Raw genomic sequence first — 11,605 nt, forward strand, 5'->3', positions numbered from 1 at the left:
TATGAAGATAAGAATTTAGGAGAGGACGGAGGAAAGGAACAGTGCCCAATCGCTTGCACCATCAGGGACTGAACGGCCACCTGTAAGAAGCGAGGCCGTCGCAATACCGACCACTCCAAGTGTGGTTCTATTTCGTTTAGGCTTACTTGTTTTAAAGTCCAAATTTAAATCTCCGGAAGATTGAATACGTTACAAGACGCATTTATAGTATTCTGAGAAAATAATTATTAGTATTTTAATTGGCAAAATCTTCGGTAATAATTGAGTGACACGCGATAAACTGTGTTATGAAGTTTAATATTTAATATTGAAGATTTAAATTTCGAATGCACCCGGGTTTATTAAACTTTTTATAAGGCAAATATAACGTTAAGAAAACTAAATTACAAATTACTGTCATCGACAGTCAAACATTTAAGGGCATTTAATAAAATATTATTGAATCATAAAACTAAGGTAATTTTTACTATAGGAAACCTTGATAAAGTATTGAGTATTTAAATTGACTAACATTAGAGTAGAACAGTTGAAACATTATTGGAACCAAAACAAATACAGTCATGGCAGACATCCCGCCGAGCAGACAAGAGAAGTCCCTAGGTTTACTGACCTCCAAGTTCGTCTCTCTTCTCCAGGAAGCCGAGGATGGCGTTTTGGACATCAAATCTGTAAGTAGAGGAGAGAATAAGAGGGGTGAGGACGTCATTGTGGGCCCCGACGACCCTCACCAGCACAACCTGGGGTCTGGACCCAGTCAACCTCGTTGGTGGTGGTATACCAGACTGGGGCTGGTATACCGTGGCTTTGGGCCGGTCTCTGGGGGTATACGGGAGAGGGGATAGTAGGCCGGGGGAGGGTTATATGGCGAGGCAACTGGGTCAGGGTTGAGGGATACTTTGTCAGGTTTGGAGGTCCTGTTGGGACACCTCACGCTGGGGGTTGCCAGCAGCTGTTCTGATGTTGCCATGAGTCGCTCTGGTGTTGCCATGTGTCACTCTGGTATTGTCACGAGTCATTCTGGTGTTGTCATGTGTCACTGGTGTTGTCATGTGTTACTCTGGTGTTGTCACGAGTCTCTCTGGTGTTGTCACGAGTCGCTCCGGTGTTGTCACGAGTCGCTCCGGTGTTGTCACGAGTCGCTCCGGTGTTGTCACGAGTCGCTCCGGTGTTGTCACGAGTCGCTCCGGTGTTGTCACGAGTCGCTCCGGTGTTGTCACGAGTCGCTCCGGTGTTGTCACGAGTCGCTCCGGTGTTGTCACGAGTCGCTCCGGTGTTGTCACGAGTCGCTCCGGTGTTGTCACGAGTCGCTCCGGTGTTGTCACGAGTCGCTCCGGTGTTGTCACGAGTCTCTCCGGTGTTGTCACGAGTCTCTCCGGTGTTGTCACGAGTCGCTCCGGTGTTGTCACGAGTCGCTCCGGTGTTGTCACGAGTCGCTCCGGTGTTGTCACGAGTCGCTCCGGTGTTGTCACGAGTCGCTCCGGTGTTGTCACGAGTCACTGGTGTTGTCACGAGTCCGTCTGGCATTGTTAAAAAATTGCACTAGCACTGCCACTCATCACTCTGGCGCTGTCACGTGTCACTGGCACTGCCATGTGCTGCTCTGGAACTGCCATGCATCACTAGCACTGCCTCGCGTCACTGGGGCTGTCACACATCGCTCTGGCTACCCTGGTGTTACGTTGCGTTATTCTATTTTTCTCATGTGCAACTCTTGTCCTTCTGTAAGTTACGATAATTTTAGACACCAGCAATTTGTTTAGTATAGCCTTGATAAAGCTTACAGATGGGTGTTTCACACATTGTTTCCTACGCTAATGATCTATTTCATACATTTGCCCCAGATGAGAGAATACAGGATAATCTTTCCATTATCACTACAAAGCCTAGTGAAAGAAGCACCAATATAACTTGAAGAAATACACAAGGGCCGTGACAAGAATTTGAACCTGCGTTCGGGAGCATCTCAGACGCTGCCTTAACTTGCAGCGTTATAACTTACCCAATGTATGGATTGTGGATGCATTGTTTCATTGAAATTCCATACCACTATATAATTGAGCGCTCTAAATAAAGAAAAAAATTGTCTTTATTTTAGAGCAAACCGGATCTCTCTTTCAATTTTTAGATTTGTTGGAAAAAAGTCTGGAAACCATATCTCATAAACTATTAATTGTAATTGGTTTCCAAATATTTCATGTGAACTTGATGAAAAAAAAATTATAGTGGAACCTTGGTTTACGAATTTAATCCGTTCCAAGAGACGGTTTGTACACTGGAAATTCGTAAACCGAAACAAATTTTTTCATAAATAACGTAAATTGAATTAATCTGTTCCACACACCCGAAAAATATTAACTTAAAAATACGTTTTATACAGAATAATTCTCATTTTTTTTACAATTCAAGCTCGGTTGTCACTAGGCAGAATACACTGAACATGCCAGCAAAACATATGCGCTCGACGACCCATACATGTATCAACAAACTTGTATTCAGAGGCAAATCTCATACGCCGAGTCAAATTTTACAAGGAAATTTACTTTGTATACCAAAAAATTTGTAATCCAGGGCATTCGTAAACCGAGGTTCCACTGTAGTTTTAGGTGTGGGGTGAAAAAAGTGGATGAGCCAGGTGTGAAAAAGATCATGTGGCTAGTTTTAATTTTGAAAGTTAAGAATTCTAAATATTGACCCATATTTCCTTAAATGCTGTTTTTGCCGTTGATTAGCCTTAACCGAGCCACTATAAGAACTCCTCTGCCAGCTTCTTATTTATACTAGTTTGGAACTTCCTTTTAATATAACCTGTCTTAGTCTGCTAGGTCTATGTTACTAGACATGCTTTCTACTCTCAAATAAAGATCATTCATCCACTTGCGATAACTATCTGACTCTGTTGAAAACTTAATTTGCAGCACTTTTTAGGAAATAAATTTATTATTCAGCAACAACTTGAAGGAAATTGCATTTAAAGTGTTTGTGGTGCTTACAGGCGGCTGATCAACTTGCTGTTAGACAAAAGAGAAGAATATACGATATTACCAATGTGCTGGAGGGCATTGGGCTGATTGAAAAGAAGAGTAAAAACTCCATTGTGTGGAAGGGCGGAGGGCCAGGTTCCAACACTCAGGAATTCACTGACCGTGCCACCATGCTTAAAGAGGAAATTTCCGAGCTTGACCAACATGAGAAGATGCTCGATCAACACAGACAGGTTGGTACACTGCTGTGTTAAGTGTATTTAACATTACCTTCAGCTTTTACTAACTGTAGAATTGTCTTACAGTGATATAATACAGCATTTGTTTGTAATAGTCTAAGATTAAAGTTTCTATTGCTTCAAGATTAAATGAAATATTTTCTGTATTTTAAATTTAGCCTATACCAGTTCTAGTATTGTGATGGGTACAGTATATTTCTTGAAATATACTGATTCTTTGCATAGAGTATGGTGCCTTTGTTTTGGTCTAATGATATATTCTCCCTATATTTAGTTGTTGCTATTCATTTAAATATTTGTCCTTGTATTGTGTGAAAATAATTTGTTTACAAAAATTGCTCTTCTGGTAGAAAGGAGAGACTTGTACCAATTGATCTAAAAATTATCATCTTTTCTTTATATTAAAAAATTATATTGCTTCTTCCAACAGTACGTACAACAGAGTATTAAAAACATTACAGAAGATCTCAGTAACTATAAGATGGCATACGTCAATCATGAAGATATCTGCAGCTGCTTCCAGGGTGATACACTGTTAGCTATACAGGCACCTTCAGGGACGCAGTTAGAAGTTCCTATTCCACAGATGGTTTGTTTTATTTTATTACTTTTATGACATTGGCATTGTGTATTAATTTACTAAACTTTCAACTGCAGGGAAAGGGTTGACTATGTAAAAAAATTCTCCGTCTCGCTCTCGCTCTTCTTCCATAGCCAGACATAAATTGTTACTATTTCCACAGGTAAATGGTGATAAAAAATACCAGATTCATCTAAAGTCTGAGAGTGGACCAATTTATGTTCTGCTAGTCAACCAAGATCAGGAACATACACCACCTCTAGTGGTTCAGGTTAGTGATACTTTCAATCTATATTCCGTAAGTGTTAACCCGTTTATTGTGCGAGAGGGATGTTGTATGATTACTGTACTGTACATGTGATGTAAAACATTTAAATGATTTGTTCTTTTTATTATAACACATACCCACATGTAAAAGCTTTCTACATCTGTGCAGGTCCCACCGCCAACAGCTGTAATGAAGCAAGAGCCAGTAGGACGGGGCGTGAAAAGAGTAGCTTCATCTCCTCCTATTGAGCCGCCTCCATCACGCTCTCGGGCAACTCCACAAAAGGGTGTCACCGCTCACACACCAACTGCATGCAGCCCATCACATCCTGAAGTAAGCTGTCAGTGTATGCCTGTTAGTTGGAATGAGGCGGTGAGAAAGGTAGTTAATAAGAAAAATAAATAGATGTTGTTACAATGTGAAAATGGGAGCAATGAGAGAGAACATGTGAAAAGATGAGGCCATCTCAGAAATGTGTGTGTGAAGTAACATGCTTTTTTTATTTTTTATTTTAAGTAGGGAGGTGAAAATCTGAATGTGAAAAAGATATGTGATGTATGATTAGTAGGGATCTTAAACTAAAAGATCAATGTACAACTGTCCAAGATAAAGGTCTGACTATGAAGGATTTCTTGTTTTTCCTCTATTGTCATCCTCACAACTATTTTCTCAGGTTGATCTTTACTACTGACTTTCTTGGAACACCTGGCATGATATATAATAAGAACTTTTATGTTCAGAAACTAAAAAGCACAAATACAATTAAATTCTTCACAAAGTATTCTAGTGCTGTCGTCATTAGGTGGGAGACACTGGTAAACTGAAGTGCGCCACACGCTCGGTCGGCCCATATGTACGTATAGCAACAAACGCGAATACAGAGTCAAATTTTTCAAAATTGAACCGAAAAATTTAATAATGGGCATTTAAAAACTGAGGTTCCACTGTAATCCTAAAAATAACTTAACCCATTTCTAAGGTAAATAGGCATATTGTTTATGGGTATATGGTAGTTCACGTGGTTTCTTTATTGCATATATCTTGAGGTTATCTTGAGATGATTTCGGGGCTTTAGTGTCCCCGCGGCCCGGTCCTCGACCAGGCCTCCACCCCCAGGAAGCAGCCCGTGACAGCTGACTAACACCCAGGTACCTATTTTACTGCTAGGTAACAGGGGCATAGGGTGAAAGAAACTCTGCCCATTGTTTCTCGCCGGCGCCCGGGATCGAACCCGGGACCACAGGATCACAAGTCCAGCGTGCTGTCTGCTCGGCCGACCGGCTCCCAGTGGGGGGTCACAGCACAAACAATTTGTGCTATGAAAAAAAAGGTATACAGTACTTGGCATACTTCTTCTACAATAGATACTGTTGTTGCAAACAATTATTGGTTGATGATAATGTACTTAAGATGTAAAACGTGTTTTTTTTAGGGTGGTGAAGTAGCAGAAACAGCTCCAGTATCTCGTAGAGTCCCACGTAAAGCTTCAGCAGGGGTTAGTAGTGTCACGGAAGCTTTGGCACCCAGAAGAGCACGTAAGAGACAGGAAGCAGCAGCAGCTGCTGCGGCAGCGGCACAGTTATCGTCGGCTGGTAAGTGTAGCACTCGTTCAAAGTCATTGGAATAAAAGTTTAAAGTAGTTAGGGTAAAAACTTTGTCCGTTCTTGATATTGGTGTCATTAAGGCTATTATGGTTCTCACAAGATATTACAGTATTTACAAAGAGGTTTATGCTTTAATCTTATAAATTAATAGACAATTTGATAAGCTTGTTTTACATATGAAGAGATATAGTAGAAAATTGTAACATCATGTAATGCTGCAGAGTACAAAAGTCAGTAAACCATTAGATTGAGTAGTTTGACCAGATTAATTGTATGTATAAATATAAAATGGGGCAGTTCCAGTAATCCATTTGGAGTACTTCAACATCTACCTCTTTTGGGCACCTCTCTGTGGCGCCTAGGACTGGTGTTGGTGGTGCTGGACACGTTTATCACCAATACATTCTTAGTCAAATGGCTAATATCACAGCTGCAACTTTTACAGGGCTTTGTGTACTAGATTTTAATTTATGCCGCCAGAGCCACAACCACTTTGTTCGAAGCCACATTAGGTTGACATGCAACTTGTTCTGGATGAGTTACCTATTTTGTTGGATCATGAGAGGCTTCTGTGCTTGTTCACCATTGCTTGTATGGCACATCCCTTTAAGTCTTCTTTGGGGATGTTTGACAGGTTCCTTAGCTCACTTGCTTATTGGTCAAGGTAGTCTGATTTTTTGTAAGCTTCCACTTACATTTTTTTTTTTAGATGGTTTGGGTTTTATCTCTGGCCTCTGTTGTGTAGGTTTTTGGACCATGGCCTTTGGCTCAGGCCATCTCAGGCCTCAGACTACTCAGGCACATAGGCTGTCTATGTGCAGGAGTAGTTGGAAGTGTGTGTGGTGTTGGTGTGCTTAACTCACTTGGGAGGATTTGTAACTGGCCAATAGTTGGACATGTGTTGTTCAAAACATCAGTTGGTAACGATTGCTCGTCTAGATCCCTCCTGTTGCATTGAACTTTAGCCATAGTCTCTTGTCTTGCTTCTTAAGTTTTGTTCTTTCTGAAGTATGTACTCATAGTACAGAAAGATTGAATGTATAATCCAGAGGATATTTAATAAAAATTCAGTCTGGTGCTGTAAAAAGATAATTTTTTTAAAGTGAATGAATTGTACAAATATTGGGTCTAGGAAGTGTCTTGTAACATTTATACATGCAGTCTAAATAAATTGTATTTTTCTTCTTTTTCTTCTTAGCATCTGATATAGTAGTTAAGCACGAAAATGTTGAAGAAGTTCTGCCAACCTCGGGCAGCATCAAGCAGGAACAGCAAGAAGACAGGTCATCCACATCTCCAGTATTTACACATGCCCCAGGTAATTTTATAGCAGTGTTCCTTGTTTTGTGTATCAGAGACAGTGTCTGTGTCAGCCAGATCAAGGATCTAAGTGTTGAAGTGGCATCCATTAATTTCCTAATGTTGTATACATGTCACCGATACACTTTTATAACACGGCTCTAAGAAATTGTTTGTTGATTTTTTTCCTAATAAGAATATGAATATGTTTTGCATGATCATATTGTAAATAGAGCAATAAACATTTTCTTAAATAGATTTAATATATTTTCTCCGTAAACCTGACATGTTTCCAGTCTATATTTAGAAAAGGCTTATAGTATTGACTTAAATTTTTAGTAATGCACTATATTTTGAGTAAGTAAAATATGGCTGCTGCTATTGAAATTAAGTAACACATTCCCATAGCAACAATTTGTTTGCACTCCATATGATAGTGGTTGGACGCTTTACCGTCCAACCGCTTGGGTTGGACGGTAAAGCATCGGTCTCGCTTCATGCAGGTCGGTGTTCAATCCCCGACCGTCCAAGTGGTTGGGCACCATTCCTTTCACCCCCGTCCCATCCCAAATCCTTATCCTGACCCCTTCCAAGTGCTATATAGTCGTAATGGCTTGGCTATTAATTCATTCATTCCATATGATATCTTTGGAAAATCATCATATTTCCTTGAGACCAATACCATTTATAGCCTGGCCTCAGGGAGTAGAACTCCAGAAACTCTCACCAGGTATCTGATTATAAAATAAAGGCTCCTTTTGTTTTGGGGCAATTCATTACAGTACTTCAATGACAATTGTGGGGCTGTTCTTCTATTCATTTATGTTTATATATTAAAGTAAAATGTACAAAGGGGGAGGAAATGGCATTTTTGTTTGAAAAATTGTCACAAAATTTTGTGCCTAAAATGGGTATGCCTCTCTTGATCAGCCATGATTGAACCATATGTAGTTAAATTAAGTTGGTGCCGTTTCATTTTTATTTAAAGTGAAATAATTTAATGTTCGCGTACTGTACTTTGTGAAAATTTCTAAGTTTTAAAGCATATATCATTTATATTTATAAATACAGATGTAAATTATTTTTGGAAATAACTTTTGTCAGTATTTTCTTAAGTTGTTAATAGGTTTATATATTAATGTGTAGACAATTGCTTGCATGAGTTGGGAAAACTTGATGGTTGATATTGTTTCAGATACTATGCTGTCAACTTTGGGAGACGGCTTGGTTGAGGAACTAATATCAGCAGAAAGTGAGTCTCCGTCTCCTATTTGTTTGCGTTGGACTCTGTACCATTTATATTAATGACACCGATGCAGTGCACATTAACTGCTGAGAATTGTTAGTTGTGTTGAGTGTTGTAGTGTGTGTTGTAACGGCTTCAAGTGCCACTCATCAACTTTACAAATATTTACCAATTAATTGTGCATTAGTTTGGCCTGTTTATTACAGTACATTATTTTAGTAGTAGTTCTCAGCTACTTCCAGTATAAGAATGAGATTTGTTTAATTTATAGTTGTATATGAAGAAAGGGAAAAGTTGTATATATTTTTACAGTTTTTAAGATAGTCTTCAGTGTGTATTTTAGATGGACAAACAACTTTACATATCAAAGATTTTGGTTATGTAAGTGTATTTTTATTATGGGAAGAACAAACTAAATATATAGTAGGTGAAAATGAAGTAGACCAAATATATGGATGATCATAGGGGGAATAGAGTTCACCTTGCATCGGTTATATTATTGTAAAAGATGTCATTACAGTTAGTAATTTCTTCATTGACTTCAGTTTTTAAATTTTCCCAACTTTTGTGTACCTTATTTAATTAGACTGACTTATATTTTGTTTCCAATTTGTGCGACATATTTCATTTAAGTAGTATTGTAATCAACATACAGTATTTAATTATCCATTATTTTTTTGCAGTGTTTGCACCTTTACTGCGACTAAGTCCACCACCTTCGGAGCGAGATTACATGTTCAACTTAGACGAGACAGAGGGAGTTTGTGACTTCTTTGATGTTCCAATGCTAAGTTCACTTAGTACAACAGACTTACAGTGAATGTCAGGAAGTTGAAGAAAAATAGTAATCTAGAAAGTTAAATGAATAGACTTTGCAAATCTCATTGAAGCAAAAAGTCAAGTCTTTCAGGTGGTAGAAATGAACCATACATTGAGGCAGTATGGTTACTTGGTGGACCAAAGGCTGGAGAAATATTGTACAGTATTGTAAATGATCCTAACACCGTGAGACACTTCTTCACTGAGGAGTTGTTTGCTAGTCTCGGCTCCTAGACTGTTGGTGAGTGAAGAATGGTTGAGCATTTATCGATTGGTAAAGTATACAGTACTGAAACCTGGATTGAATGGTATGTGCCGACGGGTAGATGTAAGGATGTGACTCGACCGTAAGTAGATAGTAAGACTTTTCTAATTTATGAGAGTATTTGGGTTTAGCAAAGTATCTTGATAGGATTTTTTTTAATAAAAAAGTCTTAATTGTTTGCATTTTATAAACTTATTTAAAGTATTTATACAAAATTTACATGTGGTTATGTCAGCTGAATTGGAACTCAGTTTAAGCATTCCATGTCTTTTATATAAGTATTTAATACATTTGGATTTAAGCTAGACTGCTGCAATGGGGGGTTTAACTTTTGAAAGAATGCACGCATGGGAGGCAAGGGTCAATATCTCTTAGATGCCTATTTTGTATATTTAGTCCACTGTAGTTACACATGAGCTGTATGCAGTAACAGCAAAAAGTCTTATAATAGTATTCAGTTAGAGATGGATTGTTTGACATGTCTGCTTAAGTTGTACTCCCTCGCCTAGTCATTACTATGGATCGTTTGATGTTATCTTATTGTTTTAGTGAATTATTGTATGTTGTATGTGATCATTATCTTTTAAGAAAATACATGCCAGTAAATTGCAGTAGTGTTGTATATTTAAATGAATGCAGTGATATTGTAAATTTGTGTAAAAAGATAATGCAATGTGTGTATCATAGCATTGAAAGTATTCAATAGAATGAAATTAATTTTGTTTTACGACAGAGGATATCAACGAATTTGTTCCCTTCAAGAGAAGTACTTGTGCGAAAATAGAATTACAGTAATTAAAATATATGTTTTGTTAGAAATTGAACCCTGACCCAGTGGATGCAAGTTAAACAGGATATCCACAAAATTCTTTAGAGAACTCGTGTATTTTAAATTTTGTTTCCGACATGTTGTGGATTTGTTTTTGATAGTATTAATTTTGGGAAAAGCAAAAGGCATGTTAGACCTGGCATTAAAGCTGCATAAGACAAGTGTGGTTGTAGACAATTTATGTCCTAAAGTAGCTGTGATGAGGAAGATACGTTGTATATCTTGTCCATATTTATTTCAGTCACTTTTTAAGGCTTGCATTTGGGAACTTGTTGACATTAAAGAAGCGACAGTATTGAGTGTCAGTCTTGTTTCTTCTCATTTGCCAAAGCATATTTTGCCTTTTTGATAAGGTAATGCATCGTGACAGACTGTGCTTGATCTGCTTTTGTAAGGCTTTGAAAACCTGCCAAAATATGCTCAGCGTGTGAATTAGGACTAGGAGCCTTTCAGAACACTGAAGACCAAAGACTGCTGTTTGAATAATATTTGGGAGGGCTTAATTATGAGAACATAGCTCATAAGAGAGGGAGAGAGATTTTGTCACCTTGTAAACATTACCAGTTATAAGGTGTCAACACTAGTACAAAGCCTAGCTTCAGAATCATCATGAGCTTACCACTACTGATGCTGCTGACAAGGTTCATATAATCACTTGCAATATAACTTCAGTTATTGATTCAAGTTAGGTGTATTTATTAAATAATTTGTTGCAGTCAGTATGCCAAGTAGAGTTAGGCTCATTATCAATGGAGCTGCACACGTATAATTGGTTGCTTGGTTGTTATTGACTAGCATGCGCTACGTGCGCCTCACATATACTCTGTTTCTCCGAGTGTTAGACAACAACACTGGTAGCCATGTTTGTATATCAAACGTTTTATTCCGTATAACAGTTGAGTACTGCATGTTCATGCTGACTTGGTACTTTCATTTGATTAATTTTGTTCTTTCATTTTATAATTACTTGTTTTATATGACCAGGAAATCAGAGTGCAGCTTTTGGTTATCTTTTCTTGTGAAGGACAAGATTAGTGTCATATTGTTAATAAAAACTTATTTTGTTTATCTCATGGTTTATTAAGTGCCTCAGTTTGTTTATTTCTGATTTTTGTGATGGAGGAATGAATGTGAAGCGTTTATGTAGCTGCATTTGGGGTTGTTACTCTTGGAGTCTTCATACAGTATTCTTTGTTTGGCTAACACTGCTGTCAATCTTAGTTGCAGTGCTTGAGGTGTAACTTAAGTGTTTTAACATGACCATCTTTGAGGGATTTGACCTAATGTAGTAGTCATTCCTCCTAAAACTTGGTTACGTTCCTAACATTATACTTACATTATAGTTTAAAAAAAAACAAAAATTCATCTTGGTTGATGTAAATTATTAGTTCACACCAGGTATGGAGTTGTGGTTTTCTGACATATATTAGTATCATGCTCTAGCTTGTCATAATATGTGAGAGAGATTTCTAGGA

At 38.0% G+C, this 11,605-nt stretch overlaps 1 protein-coding gene across 1 annotated transcript; it reads left to right on the forward strand.

Moving 5' to 3' along the window:
• The first annotated feature begins 539 nt into the window (after positions 1-539).
• Positions 540-11,198, forward strand: LOC123745552 (transcription factor E2F5). The gene is made up of 9 exons (XM_045726202.2): positions 540-668; positions 2,993-3,214; positions 3,651-3,809; positions 3,964-4,071; positions 4,237-4,401; positions 5,501-5,660; positions 6,871-6,990; positions 8,167-8,223; positions 8,901-11,198. Exons 1-9 carry the CDS (start codon positions 561-563, stop codon positions 9,035-9,037), a joined length of 1,236 nt encoding a protein of 411 aa, XP_045582158.1. The 5' UTR covers positions 540-560; the 3' UTR covers positions 9,038-11,198.
• The last annotated feature ends 407 nt before the right edge of the window (positions 11,199-11,605 follow it).

This window comes from Procambarus clarkii, chromosome 71 (genome assembly GCF_040958095.1).
Source record: "Procambarus clarkii isolate CNS0578487 chromosome 71, FALCON_Pclarkii_2.0, whole genome shotgun sequence".
NCBI classification, from domain to species: domain Eukaryota; kingdom Metazoa; phylum Arthropoda; class Malacostraca; order Decapoda; family Cambaridae; genus Procambarus; species Procambarus clarkii.

What these genes read in the sequence shown, in the direction of transcription:
- LOC123745552 (XM_045726202.2), top strand. Translation starts at nt 561, where the DNA reads ATGGCAGACATCCCGCCGAGCAGACAAGAGAAGTCCCTAGGTTTACTG. An exon ending in AAGTTCCTATTCCACAGATG is followed by an intron (nt 3,810 to 3,963) that starts GTTTGTTTTATT and finishes CTATTTCCACAG; the next exon opens with GTAAATGGTGATAAAAAATA. An exon ending in GGCACAGTTATCGTCGGCTG is followed by an intron (nt 5,661 to 6,870) that starts GTAAGTGTAGCA and finishes TTTTCTTCTTAG; the next exon opens with CATCTGATATAGTAGTTAAG.